Source organism: Aythya ferina, assembly GCF_964211825.1.
Source record: "Aythya ferina genome assembly, chromosome: 7".
In the NCBI taxonomy this organism is placed as follows: Eukaryota; Metazoa; Chordata; class Aves; order Anseriformes; family Anatidae; genus Aythya; species Aythya ferina.
In genome coordinates, this window is record NC_140302.1 from 19,128,584 (window position 1) to 19,146,754 (window position 18,171).

Sequence of the window (18,171 nt, forward strand, 5' to 3'; positions counted from 1 at the left end):
TCTGCCCACGGCACAACAGAATTTCATGGGACCTCTCAGAATTAGGTATAAGCTGCCTTTTGTATATACACCCTTTCTGCTAAGGAGGGCCTAGGAAAAAATGACATCATCACTAGAGATTATATCTTTTCCAGACAAACTAAATGCTGCTTCTACACAGACAGTCAAAATCACAAGAGCCACTTAAAGGAGGAAAAAAAAAAAAAAAAAAGATAAAAGTTACTAACAAATACTGGGTGTTCTTAGTGACCTTGTGATGTTTCAGCCTCTCTCAATTGCACCAAGGTCACTTTTTTCCCCTAGATCCAGGAAAAACAGTAACTTCATTTTGGCAAAATAATTGTATAACCTAACACGTGTTCAGCACTTTTTATCTGTACCTCTCAAAAGAGGACGATATCACTATCTGCATGTGATATCGCCATCTGCATGAACTCCATCAATAGCACTGAAGCATTTGGAGTATTCAGTACCAAGCCAGGAGTTGCTGCTACCAGCAGTGAACCCAACAGAAAAAAATTTGTGAACCCTTGGTCTGTCAGACTGCAAAAACATCTCCTATCTAATCCTCTGACTTAAGAATGTGACTCAAAATCTTGAAGATCATAGTACAGTATCAAAATGGGGAATCTGTTTTTTTTGTTCATTTTAAATACAAGGATTGTGAACAGCTGTACTCTTACAGGTGTTCTCTCAGCCTGACCATGTTGTTCTTCCTTAGGTTACATCTTCACTGAAGCCAGTGGAAGCTTTGCCTTCTCAGCCAGGCCCTACATTAACCAATTTAAAAGTTTTGCTGCCTCTGGCATTGTAGAGGTTTAATTTGGGCATCTGCCCTTGAAGTGGAAAGTTGAGATAACCGGACAAAATCCTTTACGGCCATAAGGATAAGAAAGATCCACAGAATACATAGTAAAAATCAGCTTTAAGAAACTTAGCACTGGCAATCGTGTTATGTTTGTTATTACCACCCACTTTTGACTGTGAGTCAGTTATACAGTTTGGATGTGACCTCCCCTTTCATTACCTTCCATCCCTTGGCAAAAAAAAAAAAAAAAAAAAAGGGGGGGGGCAAAAAAAAACCAACCCAATCTCCATGCTGTAAAACACTTCACATAATCAAGAGCTTATCTAGGTATCTCAGCGATTTTACAGTGTTACACATATCCTAGTATCACAAGAATATGTTTTACCTTGAGGCAAATGTTTTAATTTATGTGCATGTGAGCTATTTGCAATACCTCCACCAAATGGAGCCCATATAACCCGTCGGATGGCTTTCACCCAATCTTCCATTTCATTCTGGGAATTAGCCATAAGCAGGAAAGCTTCATGATTGACAGGCATCTTTTCCCGGTCGCCTGCTCCACCTGAAAAACAAAACACAAATATCTTTTAGCATCTAGCTCAGAAGAGAACAAGTAATGTTTAAAACCACCAAGATTCTGGGTGAAAATGATTAATTTAATTGAGCAGTTTTACACACAATTCCTACACGTATGCTGCAGCACCCACAAAGCATGCTGATAAGACTTCAAAGCTGAAGTAAAAAATAGGCATTTCCAGTGTGGGAACTTGGAGATGTTGTGCCTGCTGTCCCAGCAGTAAGCAAAGGGAGATCACAGGCTGTTATACCCTGCAGGAGGAGCTCAAAATTAATTTCACATATCTGTGCTGAGCCATTGAGAGGGACCAAGGGAATCATAGGACAAGTTAGGGTTTGAAACGCAGAAGCCGCAAGATCATCTGCTTTCCTCAAGTTCCTGGGAATTTATAGTCTTGATACAGAAAGTCTTGATTTTGGATCCATCCCAGAAGCAGTGTTTTGGAACAGGAGTTAGGACTTGAGAATATGAATCTGACTCTCCCACTTGAAACAAGATCTTTAGGAGCCACTAACATTGCCGTGAACATCCCAGGCAGTACTGACCGGAACACCAGGCGCACTCAAGCTGTTCTATTACGTCTGTCATTTGAGGATACTCTAAGGCTTACAACACCTTCACCTTTCTATTCCCATTTTCTTTTTAGCTCTTTACTTACTTCAGTCAGTTTAAATGTTCCCCTCACCCCTCATTTTATGTCCCAGAGCTGGACACAACCTCATGAGGCCATACATACAGCTCTGTTGGAGCTGATCCTGTCCAACACAGCAGCTGCATCACCAGCGGCCTAAAGCTTTTCCATCTCCATGGACGCTGCCTTTGGCTTTGCTGCAGAGACAACACCTCAGCTGTTGTGCTGTTGCTGTTTCCATGCTTGCAAGCCAGAGCAGCCGGGATTGCCTGTCCGTGCAAATCAGAGATAAGGGCAGGACAATGGCGCGTGGTGGTTTCTGCAGAACTGACTTAAACACAGAACATGTGCCTTCTAAATCCTTGCTAATCTGGAGAAAGGAGCAAACTGGAAGCTGCCTGCAAGCCAAGGAAGTGGTTTTTCTTGCTGTTAATTGTCTCCTGGCCTGGAAACACCCGTGGAGCATGCGCTGATTTGCAAAGCAAAAGGGCTTTTTGTGTGTGGTGTGAGATGTGCCACGAAGGGCTCTGTGGCAATTTGCAGAACAAAGGAAACTGAGGCAGCCTTTCAGCACAGAACAGCGATGACTGCCCACCTGGCACTAGGCATTCAGCTTAAAAAACAAAGGCCAGGATCTTTTCCCCCACGCATATCCAAATTCTGATTCTCTCCTCACAGCATCCTCCCTGACAGCCTCCCCTTTTGAATTTGCATTCCCTGAGATAAGGAAGCAGAACAGCTGCAAGAGGTAGGCACTAAACAACGAGCTGCGCTCCAGCTCTGCTGAGCACTGCAGACTGGGGAGCAGCAGGCAAACTGGACTGTGGGTTTGGGTTGGCCCTCGACCAGGACCTGCCAGGTTACCACGTCTTTGCATTACTAAGCCCAAACACTCCAACACTCATTTATCCCAGCTCTCATTTCTCTACCTATAGAGACCGAAGTCCTGGGAAGCCTTTCTCCAGGCTGTTTCCTCACTCCTGCTCCCAAGAACCTCTTCTTACCCCACTTTCCAGTAGGCCTGGCCAAGTGACCCAATGTCAGTGATCGAGTGCTGCAGTGAAATGAGCCATGCAGCTGAGCACCAGCCCTGAAGGACTCAACTCCCTCTGTAAGGGGCACCTCTTCATTTTATTTCACTTCCTAGCAGTATTACACTAGCTGCTCTCACCTCAGACAGGCAGACATGCATCCTTTTGGCTGACCTCCAGCCATCCCCTTGGCTTCTTTCTTAGCATTAAAGTCTTATTTATTCATTACCAACAATGAGTTTGGTTGCCCTCATCACAGCAACTACAAACCTTATAGTTGAGGCATTTCTAGCTGCCAGTTAATTCTGATATATTCTAGTCTTGCAAAATGGGCTGTTTAGCTCTATTTCAGGACACTAGAGCATCCGTAAGTGCATGTGCTGAACACCGCCAGAAAAAAAAAATGAACTTAGCCAAGGCAAAACATGCATCCTGTTCTTAAATTTAAAGGGACCCAGCTGAAGTCTTGCCCACACAAGCCATGAAGTATAAGAAGAGAGCAGAGTCCTAGTTCAGAATGAACTACTGACTGTAAATTTAGCAAGAACAGCTGAACTAAAGCAGGCAAAGAGAGATGTATGAAACATAAGCAGAGAAAGATGAAGCCTCCATCCGACTGAACTTCTGCAGAAGTGGTGTCTCAGCATCTTCCCCCTGAATTGCCATACCACAGGGACCTGACTACAACTCCCCTTCCCCTAAGATGTTACTTTGGACTAGCCAGCTGCCTTGTAAACCTTCTTAGGCATTTTTCATGCAAGCATTTAGGGAAAAATATTTATACTTCTATTGGAGTCTGCAAAAAGTAAAAACAGGATGGGAAAAAGATTCCTGCACATGCTGTAGAACCTAGGCTTGAGACTCTGCCAAAACCTATACATACAGCTCCTCTGTGGTTAGCTTTCTCCCACTGAAACTTTAAATAGGACCAAGGTCATGATCCTACAAGCTGCCTGTGGGAGAGTCAGTAGTGACTAGTCACAAGAGTACAAGCAGATAAATACAACTCCACGCAGAGACACTAGCGTAGAAACCAGAATACACTTCAGAAGGACTTCTTAGAGAAGTCCTCATGTGTTAGTATGATATGAATAAGCAGTGGCAGAGCAAGCAGACCCAAATATAAACAATTTTTCTTTTATGACTTTTTGATCTTGTTCCTTTCCACATGCTGCTGGCTCCTTTCACTACATCACCAAAGCGATGATCAGAATTAAAGTTCCCAAAGGGTGGAGTTCAGATGCAGCTCTCTATGCTGTTGCAGCACCCAACAGACTTTGAGTCGTAGAAGTCAGAAGAATGAAAAACAGCTAAATCCAAATATTTAGATCTTATTAAAACAAACAAACAAACACATCTCCCTTCCACTACACCTTCTTTATAAATCCAGAATTGTACCAGAAACTCACAGCTGCTTTCTTTTCTGTGCCAAGCTACAAAAGAGGACCTTGTTCTGGGTTTCAGATTTGAGTTGGCAACCCAGACACTGTACAGATTCAAACGTATTGGCCTTTAGGATGCAGAAAACAATTTTAAACCTTTCTGCCTAGAAATGCTTGTATACAAAATTTTAGCTTTGCCCATAGAAGCAGTATGAAGCTTGCAGGCAGATACTGCACTGAAACCTCCCTCCTGCCCCAAGGGGAGCCGCAGCCCACCCTGAGCAGCTGGGAGACTCCAGCCCCAGGCACACAAGGGCTGCTGCACAAAGCTAATGGGCGCTGGCTCCTCTGCACCACAACAGGGAGGAACAGTCTGCTAATGATTTTAAACACAGACAAGGGCTTTCCATTCCTTTGAACAGAATTTCTCGCTCATCTTTAATCACGCTCCCATACAAATGAGACTGGCCCTCAGAGGCCTGCTCTCTTAGCTCAGGACTGCCAGGGACAGACATCCTGACCCTTCTGCTCAGAGACACTTTCAGCTCCAGACCAGAGGAAAAACCAAAACTGTCTGCAAACACAGCACCTCAATGCATGCAGTAGAAGCAGGGGCCTTAACTCAAGGTACTGTTGCAAAGTTGCTTTATAGATACCGGTAGGTATTTTTGCCTCAAGGGAACTGAATAGCTCAAGGCTGCTAGGTGCAGAGCGCTAGTGCTCTCTCTCCCAGCAAAGCTGACAGAATCGCTCCCAAAGTGCTCAGGTGGTTCATGTAACTGCATTTCACGTGGCTTCAGAGACATCTGCTAAGGGCATCGGCTGCAAGCATTGACCTTGGAGTAGCGTGCCACCTCCTAGGCCTTAGTAAGTCATTCTGTCAGCTCTCTCCAGGGCCCAGAACATGGAAGATCAAACAGAAAGGTTGGAGCTAGGTAACTTGCCAAAGGTCTGACAGAGCACCACAGCAGCAGCGGGAATTGAAATCCATATTTCAAAGCCCTATTTACTGAAAATTCTTGCTTTTTTGACTGTTCTTAGTCTGGTATGCATTCATGGGGAAGCACAAAGCATAAGGCTGCCATTATGCCACATGTACCTGTCCTGCCCAGAGTTCCTGTTCAAAGAACCCAGAACAGCCCTCCAGCTGAAGCTCTCCCTTTATAACAGCTGTTTCCAATGAGGAAACCTTGGAAGCATTTTTTTTTGCCATGAATTTTATTCACATAAGCTTAACCTTCAGAAAAGCAACATCTGTGGAGCCAAGCCTTACAGCCCCTTTCTCTGTATGGAAACAGAAGCTCAGGAGAAGCAAGACTGGACTTCCAGTAAATGTTCCTGCCCCATTCCATGTAAAAGGAGGAACATTTATGTCCTCAGATGAAGCTGCTGCCAGGTTCTGCTGAAGTTGGCAACTTGTTTTTTTCTTCAGACCATTTCCCTCCCTCCCCTGCCACATCTGGTTTGCCTTTCTCCTATTTCTTACATAGTTCTGCTTATTGATGTGCTTGGGTATTGTCATTATATCAACTCCACCAAAAATGTACACAACTACAAATGTTTGTGTATGTGTATATATTTACGTGCTTGCAATGCTTTGGTGTGGATAGCAGTGGTGTTTCCAGTGAGGGTGAAACTGAGCTGGCCACGCACATGCTGCTGCAGTGTGTGGGGAGGCAAACAGCAGCTCCAAGGGTGAGTTATGAAAGTGCTGGTGGATGGGTAAGTCAAGGCCCAAAGAACGCTTGCCTTCAGTACTAAAGCAAGCAGTGACTTGAAGCCTTTGATTGCAGACAGGCAGCAACGAAGATCTTGACAAATGGACAAAACCTGCACCCAGCAGCTGAGAACAATTGCAATGATTCACCTTCCCTGACTGACTCTTCATGATTGTCCTAAAGGTGAGGATCAGATTCAGGGCTCTAAGATCACCCCGATAATGAAAGAAGGTGAAAAATGAGGTGGATGAATTCTGTCAAGGTGAAGGGCAACTGTATTAGGGGGAATCTTTGCACAATGACAAAAAAATAGTCTTGATCTTTGGATTATGAAAAGAAACAAAAAATATTAGCAAATAAGTAAGAGGTCATTAAGTGCTTGAGTGCTTGGATCAGGAAAATTGACAGAATCTACAAGGGAAAGACAGAGGAATGGAGCAGTGTAGTAAATACTGATATGTGCTTGCCATGTTTTTTTTTTGTATTTGTATCTATAGATACAGGCACATATCCATGCACGTATGGGATATCCGAGTTGGAAGTTAACATGGAAGCTGAGAGCAAACTTGTGATCACCTTTTAAAAAGCTTATAAAGTTCATAAAAATAAAGTCTGGGGATTTAGTATTACACAGCATGCAAATAAAAGAAACAAGCTTTGGATCAAAACCCATTTATTCTGTTTTAGTTCATTTTTTCCTAAAGCAACATGCACCTTTGCAGGTGACACGTTTTATTTCCACATTTTGGAATCAGTCTGAGGGGATTTTAATATTCAGCTTTCACTTGGTTTTGGTAACAAGGAAAACGAAATCTTAAATTGCTGTTATTGTGCAGTGTAAGGCCAGCTCATAAATTGACATGGTTTAAAGTTTCTTGGAGCGGAACTAACAAGAGTGCTCTAAACTCTCGTTGACTTTTCAGTCAAATGCCTAATTTCCTTAAATGCTTTTAAGTCCCCACAGGTTTAATGATAATTACAAGTAAAAGATGATCAAATTTTCAAAAGTTCTAGCAGAAGATTTTCATGAGTCACTAAATGATTTTTAGATCTCAGATCTTAGACCTTGTCCCAGAGAATAACACAAAGGCAGATAAACTGCCTAACGTCAGTGCCATCTATAAACTAATTCAAGGGCCCTGGTGCTAGGGGGAGAACAGATCCCTTCTGTGGTTTCAGATGAGTACTTCTGTGCATTTCAGATACCATTAAATTGCTTTAAAGAGGCACCAGCAAGGAGATTAGACCTCAGAATCGTGGTTTCTTATGCAAAAATTCTGACAAGACTTAACATGAACGGAAGCACTTCAGCTCTTCTGTACTGACACACAGACTACAGAAAACTCTTTAAAATCTAAGGCTAGGGTTCTGTTTCAGTTGTCAGGATCAGATGTATGATTAATAAAAGTACAGTAATAAATGAAGATTTGGTTTAATCTTTGACCTTTTAGACATAAAAAAATGTATCAGGTGAGTTTGACTTTTGTTTTGTTTTAATTTCAACTTCTGCCTGGAGATTCCTTTCTTGATATGTCATCTGTATTACCCTAGACTTATCTATTGAACTGAGGAACTGGTTAATGCTACCGATCACTTCAAATAAACCAAAACCTTGAAAGCAAACAAACCCATACTCCAGGTATACCCTATGCTGTTACTGATGTCAATGTCACACATGCAAAGTGTCCTGGCAAACAGAAGAAAGATGCAAGATAAAAGGAAGTGAGAAAGACAACTTTAGGTGCTTTTATAGGATGAGCAAGTAGCAGTGTACACAAATGCCACCTTAAACCCCTGCTTATAAAGCTTTCTCTTGCTCAGTGCTTTGTAATGTTTAAGTCTATTTAAGTTGATTTTTTTTGATGTGCTTTATCTGCCTTAGGCTGAACTGTGAGGTCTCAGTTAAAAAAAAAAAAAGAAAAAGAAAAAAAAAAAGAAAGAAAGGCTCAGCCATTTTAAAGTTAACATCTAGTATTAAAAATACATGTATTGCAATCATACCCTAATGCTGTCATGCCCCCTTGTTTTCAAGAATCTGAAATTTCATGAGGAGACCACTATGCCACCTGGGATGTGCTGCTCAAGGTGGCTGCAATGTCCAGTCCTAGCTTAGAGATGAATTCACAGCTATGGGAAGGCCACCTCTACTGCAGCAGCCCAATATTTAGGGTTGAGGTGAGCCCAGGCATAATATGGAACCGCTCTAGGTACATTAATTTTCTCAAAGATGTAGCATCTCCCTTGCATCAACACAGCTCAGGCACCATTCCCTCCAGCTCCTGCTCACAATTACTTTGCTCCATAAGAGGAATTGCCATTAATCATGATCATGCTGGCTCCCTAGCCAGAGAGGTTTCAGGAGCCTGTGAAATGCCCCCACCTCTGTTCAGTATCCCTAAAAACACGAGGTGTTGTTATTGCTTTGAGATTCGTTTGTATCAGCTTTTGCTAGCTAGCAGCAAATGATGAAATGTCTCCAACATAGTCACAGCTCATTTAGGAAATCAGAAGAACCTTTCCAAATAGGAATAGATCAACAATAATTAACACGAGGAGCAACTACTAAACCACCAATTGCTTGGAGCAGCATGACACCACTTTGCCTCTGCTGCGACTTGTGTGTTTCATCCTGAGTGGGAATGCTAGAGCACCTGCACTCTAATTATCTCCAAGGATGCTTCAGGGGTTAGACTGTCAAATAAGTGACAGTATGCTCAAATCAATTAAACCCTTGTGACTTGACTCAAATAATATTTCCCAATAGGAAATTGCTGTGCAGACAGAACATGTTCACTTCCAAACCTGGATCACAGCAGAAGTAACAGCTTGTTAGCTGGACTTCTCAGCGCGCAGTGGCATGGTCACTGTCTTAAAACAATACCTGCTGAAAAGCAGACAAATTTAGGGTACAGCATGTTCTATGCTGATACTAACATTGTTTGCCTGCCAAGCAACAGGTATCAGGCACCTTGGCACCAGCCTCTCACTGGAAAATGAAAGTTTCTACTGCAAAAGGTGGTGTTGGGAGCCCAGGCACATTTGGGGTTCAGCTCCTTCCACTCGCACAAACCCTTCCTTCAAAATCTGTCTGACATCACCAGCTCTTAAAGAACTGTTCATCTCCTGAAGTGTCTTTCTTAGAATGATAGAAAGACAACTTCTATCCCTCTGTACAGATGTCCTAGGGGGAAAAAAAAAAAAAAAAAAAAAAAAAAAAAGCAATTCCTTGCTGGAAAAAAAAAAGCACCCCAGTCCTACTGCAAAATTAAGTCTGTGGTAGTGATGGCAATTGGGGATGACACGGAGGAGAAAGACCAGGTTCCAAAGCTTTTTTTTTTTTTCCCCAGTATGTTATGTGGACTGCCTTGTACTAAGAGATATCTGCTTTCCTTTACCCTTCTTTCTCCCACTCCAGAAAACTGATCCTTGCAGCCTTTCCTCAATATATTCCAAATCCAGAAAGCTACAACAAGCTCAACCCTTAAAAGTGATGAACTGTGCAACTGCCCAGGCTATGGTAACCTCTTGATCATTTCAGTGGTCTCTGGCCTGAACTGAAGGGAAACGAATTCTTCTGAGGCCAGCAGAAACCACACACTCAGATGGAGATGCTCCATTCAGGGCAGCCCAATGGCAGAAGGCATGTGCCAGCCCCTGTAAGGCACATTGCAGGAGGACTATCTGAAATAAGACAGCTATGAATTTGAAGGTACTATATATATATTTTATATATATAATAAATATATACGTATATATATCACAAATGCATACACAGAAGACTCAGAAAATAGTTGCACATCTGTACAAAGCAGGTCGCATGGTTCAACATGGTTCTCCAAAGCAACAAGTGCTAGACACTTCTGAGGAATGTATCAAATTATATATTCCAACTGTGGTTATGTTTACACACTATTATAAGTGAGGAAATTCCTTCCTGACCAAAGATGATGATCCTTCATGCTTTGAAATATCTGAATGGAAATGACTGGATAATTTTTATGCATTACCATGCAACCACAAGCAATTTTCTAGCTCTCATAAATTTCTTCAAATCTTTAACACCGAAGACAAGAGTCAAGGGAAATTTTAAATCCTGATGAGCAGTGAGTTACCACAACATCAGAATAGCAAAATCTGATCTATTTTTCTTTGACATTTTCATTCTAGAAATGCAATACCCATCTGCTGCTAATACCCAATTTCTTTCAGGACTGTTGCGTTCACATTTTCCAGGTATGCTCACTGATAGGAGTGAAGTTGTTCCCATGCCTTCTAAGTAAGTCTCATTACAACTATTTCCTCTTCCCCCTTGCACCTCATAAGCCTAATTTTTCTTTCTTCTACAACTAACTCCACTATGAAAGTTACAAATACAGCGAGGGAGTCTTCAAAGATGATATTGCTGCCATCTTAGTCAAAGCTATGGACTTTGAACAAAGGAGAACTGAGGTGAAACCATCAGCTGGTACGGCTTTGGCTGCAGACAGCAGCGCTCTTAGCTAAGCCTGCAAAGGCTCAGATTCTTTGCAGACTGAATACAGAGTTCTTCAGAAATCCAAGCCAACCAATTACAAACGTTATTTTCTTCAGTGAAGTGACTGAAGCTTTACAAGCACAGTTTTGGCTGCAGCAAATACACGGCCTATCATTAAGGACACAACACTTACAGACTTTGTTTTCACAAAAATGAAGCTATTTGTTGCATTAATGCAGAAAAGGAATTGAAATGCAAAAGAATATATACTGTAAGCCTTTTGTAAAATGTTGACAAATTTTGGGAAAAAAAACCTTACCCAAATTAATGATGAGACAACGTAGATGATACCAGTACTGATCTAAGTCAGAATTTAAATGCTCTGGGATATCCTGGTCCAAGTCTTGCTGTCGTTTGCACAGAATAGCAGTTTTATAGCAGTCTCCCTCTGTATCTTGCTAAGTGTTGGTTACCCAATGAATCTTCTAAACGTGACTGTTACACAGTACTCTTTACTGTGGCAATACTGGTGTTTGGCAAAAAGGACAATTTGTTCTTGTCACTTGGGCTAAGCACTGCAGCCACTCAGAACACAGCGGTGGATGGCTAATGGAATTGAGGTTATGCTGATGCACAAAGCAGGGGCCTCAAATCTTTGTGCTTTCAGACAGTTGTCAGTGAACTGCCAGCAGAACAATGCTTTAGAAAAATCAATTCTGCTTCTCTCTACCCAGTGGCAATGGACAAATTCATCCCAGTTAACAGCATTATCAAAAAGTCCATAAAAGTTCCTTTGAAGTTGTTAATCATTAGCAGATGTAACCTCACTTTTCAAAAAACACGCTGATTTAGATGTTTCAACAAGAAATGAAAAGAGCCTGGTATGTAAACAACAACTCATCCAAAGAAATGTCTTCAGCTGGTGGATTTGTTCCCAATGAAATTCAAGAGAGCATTGCACAGATCATTTTCTTTGAGACTCAGTGGGTTTCTCCATGGAAGCCCTGTCTGCAGCATTCACTGTCATTACAGCACACTGGGATATTACAGACATACCCTCCCACTGCATCCCATCTCAATGCTTCCAAGTCTTCCACAGGTTAGGCCAAAGGCATGTGCACAGGTATTGCCTCTTCTGCCAGCTCACATACCTTTGCTCACCTATTGTAGAGGCACAATAAAGCTCAGATGTGCCTTGGCACAGCTGAGGACAGCAGTTTGTAAAGGCACATTTATATTTTGGAACTATTCATGTTTCTCAACCCACATGGCAGAATTGCCTCAAGCATTGCCTTGCAAGCTTCCATTCCCACAGTGCAGAAAACTCATGGATACCAAAGCCCTCAGCCACTGACCTGTTATTGTCCAGCTCCTCCAGACAACAGCAACCTGCTTCTGGGCTTATATGACCTTCCCCAGCTGTAGTTCTGTACTTGTGGGCTGGGGCAATCTCCAGGAAAGTGACCTTCTTCATGCAGAAATCCTTGAACTTCTGATGGTCTTCCCATACCTGCATGCCACATTTGTCTGAGTGCTCTGTGCTGGGAAGTTTTCTCTGGAATGGTTAGGTGGCTGAATGGAAATCCTTATGTGTGAAAAACTTCTCCACTATGCCAGCACATACGTCTTAGCAAAGTGTGCTGACACCTAAGGGCTACAACTCACTGCCAGAAGGTCCTCCAAACTATCTTATACTCTTCCCTAATTTGTAGCAATATGTGCCACTTATCAGCCAAAACACTGACAGCAGGAGTGCCAACAGACAAGCAGGTCTTTGTCATGCTTCAAGCAAAGGCTGCTGACCAAAGCGACATCGTAGTCACAATGGAAGCAGCTCTGTTTATTAACAAGGTGAACTAGAAGAATTTCCACAAAGGAACACAAAAAGGAGACACATGTCAAGGAAACATTAAAAGTCACGGGAATAAGCCCCACTTCAAGAAATGTTACTTTAAGAAAAGTCTCCATAGAGAACCCGGAAGCCATACAAGCCACAAGCTGAATTTTTCATAGACCAGGTAAAAGGATGGGGAGATTTACCCTGTGCTGTTACACATGCTAGTTTAGGACCCACACATTCTGGGGAAACCCCACCAGAATATTTTTTGTCTATTGTATAACATCCAGACACAGATGAAAACAAAGTTGTTACCTCAAGGAACTGTAAAGCCTTTCTCATTGCATATTGCACTACTCAGACGCTAGGGTTGCCAGTTTGGCTGCTTTTGCCAGTGACAATAACTATAAAAGTTAGATCTCATTACACAGATTTAGGCCACAGACATCTAGCACTTGGATGAGGCTGGTGGAATATCAGCGTCATTGCTTGGCATGCTCTCTATAGGCAATGTATTTGGATATTTTTATGCTTACAGTAGCAGAAAGTCCATTTTGACAATGTTGACATCAGTGGGCCTGCCCCACAGATGCACTTAGCCCAGCTGGCGCACTAAGAAGAATACAAGCAGGCAATAGGGTGTATCTGCCTCATAAGCCTCCTTCTCTTCACCCTGCTCCTTTCCTGAGAGCACTGAACCATATGCAGTCATCATGCTACAAGAATTTTTGCCTTTGCTGTCAAAGGCAGGATAACAGCCAGAAGACAGGGATCTGTTCAGCCAGTGACGTGGTATATTAAAAAGCCTTCCAGTTTCTGTATCAAAACAAAGAAATCTTGATAAGCCTGAAGCTAGCAGCTGCTGCCAGCAGCATGCTGCCTTCCTTACCTTGGGGACACCTGCTGAGCTGCTGCCTCTTTAATATTAGATTAAAACAGTGGCTTTCTATATAATGAATTATGTATCTGCAGTGAAGCTGTGGTACGCAGGGAGCCAGGGAAGAAAAAGTCTGGACACAGAAGAACCATTTGGTTTAATAGTCTGCAAGGCTGGAAAAAAAAAATTACTGATGGCTTTATATTTTGTCTGAGCCCCAGTCAGATAACAGAGGGAATCAGGGGAGTGTGGCAACTGCTTCTTCCTCCTCCCTTCCCCATTTGTTACTGAGAGCAAGCAGGTGAATCTGAAGTCCCTAAAAGGGCGTAAAAACTTAAAATAATGAGGGAAAAAATAACAGCTTTAAGCTTGCATGTCTTGTGACTGCAACCAGTTTTTAAAGACAGACAGTTGCTTTTAACCATTATTTTTATTTAAATGCTCCACAGTATGCAAGCAAGAACCCACAGATACTAGTAAAGTATTGCCTTGCCAGTCTGTTCCCTCCAGTTGTGTCTTTTTAAGAGACCTTCAACTATAACCTCTGAAGCCAATCTACAAGTGATTGCCAAACAGACACAGCCTTCCAGCGATGAAATTTAATAATTCTTCTCCCCTGTTTAATATATCTTAGGTGACCTGGGCATGTAGGCATGAAAGCATTATAAAAAGTGATTCGGAAGAGTGTGCATATATGCAAATACATATAGTGAAACACCATTAAGACTTAAATGCTCCTGTATTTGCAGGTGTTCTAGACCTGTCCATGTTAAAGACTAAATACAAGGGAAGTCTCGTTCTCAGAAGGAGATGGACAGTAAAGATAGCCATTCATACCACACACCTTATGTTACGATTCAGTTTCCTCCTAACTAGTTGTGTTACTTATCTGTCCCATTAAAAATATCCAACCCAGCTTAGACTGGAAGACAGAAGGAACAGTAAGTATCACAGTAGCTGCGAACAATCTTATAACAAGGACATACAAGTGAAAGGGATTTTGATGTTTGCTTTAGCTATTAATAAATAAATAAAAAGAAATCAAAGATGTTGCACTGCTGGAATATACTTGTCACAGAGCTAAATATTACTATTTTGGTTTTATGTAGGGGGAAAACAGGCACAGAGAGGTTAAAATTACTTCCCAAGGTCCTATTGTGTGTCAGTGGGAAAATGCCTTCTCTGTATTAAAACAGTTTTCAAATTCCACAGTGCAAAATTCCTACATACCAATATAGAACTGAGATACGGAGACACAAAATGACTTCCAGGGTGGTATTGGCTTGCGACTAGCAGAGTCAGGAATGAAAAACAGATATACCACCTCCAGGAGCCCTGAATTAATCAAATGTTGATTCTCACAAAGCAAGAAATACTGTCTGGAAGGTTTGTCATGTGCAACTGCAAAGGCAGTGCCAGTCCTAGAAAGCAGAAGGTGAAGAATGAGATGGAACAAGCTGAACAGCACGAAGACTGCTCCCCCAGCACAGGATGGAAAGCAGGCCACTTAACTCACCAAAGCCGTACTCTTGAAATAGGAAAGCCACATTAGAAATTAGGAGTATATTGTGTCTCGAAAAGCTGTTACTTCACTCAGCAGCCCAGTGGTTGCCTGGCACCTCCTCTATTTGGAGAGCTTCAACTCACGAGCTGAAGTCACCGCGCTCTCAGCAGCGCTCGCATGGCTCATTGAGAGGCACAGCGGTGTGTTGGCCAACGCTGCCTCTCGAGCACTACGCGCCTTGGCAGTGCCGGCCTCTCTGGCTGCTGAATCCCAGAGCCCTGTGGAGAGAGTGGCCTGGCTCCCACAGCCTCCTAGATACCGCTTGGATAAAGCCCCAGTTCCACTCAGATTTTACTACTGATGAGGGAGGTTTGCACTGGAGCCACATGGCTCTGGAAGCCATTTGCTGCATGACAGACGTGTCTCTGTGGGGCCCTGCCAGCTCCTTTCATGTCCCCATGCCCTCGGAGCCCAGCACACCGCTTCCTGGAGCCTCTAGCTGCTCGGAGCAGCAAAGCCTCGGGGCCTGGCCTCCCCCCAGACTCCTTGCTTTGATCCCAGGCACCTCACCACAGTGTGTTTGCACCTCGTTGCATCCCAAAGGTATGGAATTAATTTGTTTGCAGGAGATTTAAGACCGATTCCTCACTGGGGAAATGTTCCTGGAAAATACTACTCTCCAGGGTTCAAGATGTAATGTAGTCACCCAGCCCTGTTTTCTGCCTCATTGCGAGACTTTTGGCTTGTTTTCTCCACTAGAGCAGCCAGCAGATACATGGAGAGCTCAGTAAACAGAAGGGGTCATGTCACACTGCCTGGGCATCAGAGTAGGAAGTAAAGCCACAACACCACAGTACCTATGTCCCCCTAATGATGGAGCTACCCAGGTGCTCTTCCCTCCTCACCAGTTAGACTGAACTGGTGATGCATGGTTGACTGGAGGAAGCATTAACATAAGAACAAAATCACAAGAGCCCCTTTTCAACACAACTGGCAGATGCAGAGCATCCTCACCTCCAGTCCTGGTCCCTGTTTCTCTCAAACCCCAAGGCTGTATGAAACAAACACTTCCTTTCACTGAGACAGCCTCTTCCTAACACATATAAAACCACCCACACTCTGATCCCATCAGAGGGGAAAGAAAAACACAGCAGAGAAAGAAGGGAGCAGGAGAGGCAACAGAGCTCAGGCACATAGCCGTGCTGGGGATGCACAAAGAGAAAAGCTCTGGGCGCGTCAGGAGCACACCAAGTCCTGCAGCTCGATAATATGCAAAAGGACCCAGCCAGCAGCCTCCAGGTACCCCAAGGCTGCTGGGTGCATGCTGCTCTGCTCAGGCAGCAGCCAGCCTCCCCCCCAGGAGCAGCAGCAGCCACACCACTGCTCTGCTGCACGGGACATCTCCCTGGTTGCTGAGCGCAGAGCGAGCCCACAACATTAAAGAACACCCCCTTCCTTTGAAGCCGAGGCTGTTTGGCTTCCCTGGCTACAAACTAAAACTGTGCCTTAATCATCCAGCTTTGAAGTCCTGTAAATCTACAGCTGTGACAAAGCAAAGACTGCTTGGCAATAACACATGCATTAATTTTTTTGGTGTTTTGTTTTTTTTCTCTTTCTCCACTAGAAATCAAGGGACAGGTGAAAACCAACGGTGACTTGCCAGATCAGAGGAAGTTCTGACTGTTTTACATCGCAGTTTTGAGTAGTGTTGAGCCAGAGCTCAATGAACGGCCAACAGAAGACAAATTTTATTGTAGGAGAGCTGACGAGAGAACAGCTGGTTTTAACAACAGGCTGCTGAACATGATAATTTTTTTTCACTCTTTTAATGACTTGTTTAATGTGGGTGGGGGGACACGACTGTTAGGAGTTTGATGTTGCTTAAAACTGGAGAGAGAGGAAATAAGTGAGCTGCTACTTGTGTCTTTCCAGAACTTGTCATTGCTGTAGGTTTTACCAGGGGATCAGAGTAGGCTAAGGATACATCACCAGCTGAGACCTGCTGGAAATCTCCACAGATTTTTTTTTTTTAAGCACAACATGAGAGAACATTGTACTCTGTCTTACCTGTATTATTTCAGGGGTGTGCCAAGGCTCTCTCAACCCCTCCACCAAAACAAAACAAATAAACAAACAAACAAAAAACAAACAGTGCAGAAAATTAATCCAAAAAGCATCCTAGCCTGGCCCAGTGCACTTGTGAAGAGACAAAATGGAAAACTAACTTAAGGAGAAACTTGGAGCTAACATTGTCCAAAAAGCTAAGAGAAATCCCTGCACTGCCTGGGATTTCAGGCAATAAGATGTTGGAAAATCACATCCTAGTTCTCAGCTCTGCTGGCCACTTCCTGCATTGACCTGGGAAAGTTCCCTCATTAAGGCTGAATCAGGAGTGTTAATTTGGGACTTTTCTTTCCCATGTGACCAACATTTCTGGCCACAAACTTGTTCATAACTCAGCTCCTGTCCCTAGGCCGTTTGAATGTATGGGAAAGATCATGCACAGACATCTCTGCTCTTGCTGGTTTGCTCTTATGTTCACAGGCATTGGGAACAGCAAGCAAGGACAGACCCATTGGAGCCTGTGGCTACTACAGCTTTTATGCAACCACACTTTTGATACTATGCCTAGGGCACTCTGTAATCATTTAATGCCTTTTAACAACCGCATTTACTTACTGGGAAGAATTGAAATCTCCTTACTTAGATCACAGTAAAAACTGTACGAATGAAGTGCTTTCTGGAAGGGAGCTAGAAGGGATTGCCTCGAGTAACTGGATGGAAAGTGGTTCAAAAACTGGCAGGAGTCCAGCCTGTTCAAAGCAACATTAGTGACAGATAGATGTTAAACAGCTCACGGAGGCACCCAGCTACCTCAGCACTCCCTAACCAAATGCATTGACTCTGCCTTAATGTTTTGGCACTTCCCTTCCCAGGCTGTCCTGGAAGCAAGTGGAAAAAGGTTAACACAGAGCAGAAAGGGAATCAGAAGGGAGCAGGGTCCCCAGCCTGTCAGCATGCCTGGACCAAGAGATATTCAGACAGATAGATGGATTTCACACATCAAAAGGATTTGGCTGAAGTAGGCTCAGAGAAGTGACACACCCTACCCTCTTTGGTCCAGAAAGACGCTTTTAGAGAAAATCTATTTGGGGTACTCATTTAGCTGAAGATTTTCATGTTGGTAGTGACTCCCTAAAATAATGACTAGTTGCTTGCTGGTTTTGGCTAAGCCTGTCTCAGCAACCTTTCCAAGACTCAGATTCTACCCGTATTGATTCCATTTTAAAAATAATCACTTCTTAGCCCCCTGTTCCTTGCACAGGCTGGGT

General features: G+C 43.2%; 1 protein-coding gene across 16 annotated transcripts in view; it reads right to left on the minus strand.

The window, feature by feature from the left end:
- ARHGAP22 (Rho GTPase activating protein 22) overlaps positions 1-18,171 on the minus strand; it is a 151,633-nt gene that overhangs the window by 47,073 nt on the left and 86,389 nt on the right. For 9 of the 16 annotated variants that reach the window (XR_014695053.1, XM_084526116.1, XM_084526120.1 and 6 more), the window contains one exon: positions 1,194-1,370. Coding sequence is in view for 15 of the 16 variants with exons in the window: in XM_084526116.1 (XP_084382242.1) it covers positions 1,194-1,370 (177 nt within the window). In the remaining variant the exon portion in view is untranslated. Of the gene's footprint in view, positions 1-1,193; positions 1,371-1,515; positions 1,538-1,930; positions 1,989-2,611; positions 2,791-11,976; positions 12,037-18,171 lie in introns of those variants that run through there. The other 7 variants (XM_084526119.1, XM_084526118.1, XM_084526112.1 and 4 more) reach the window with 5 other exon arrangements.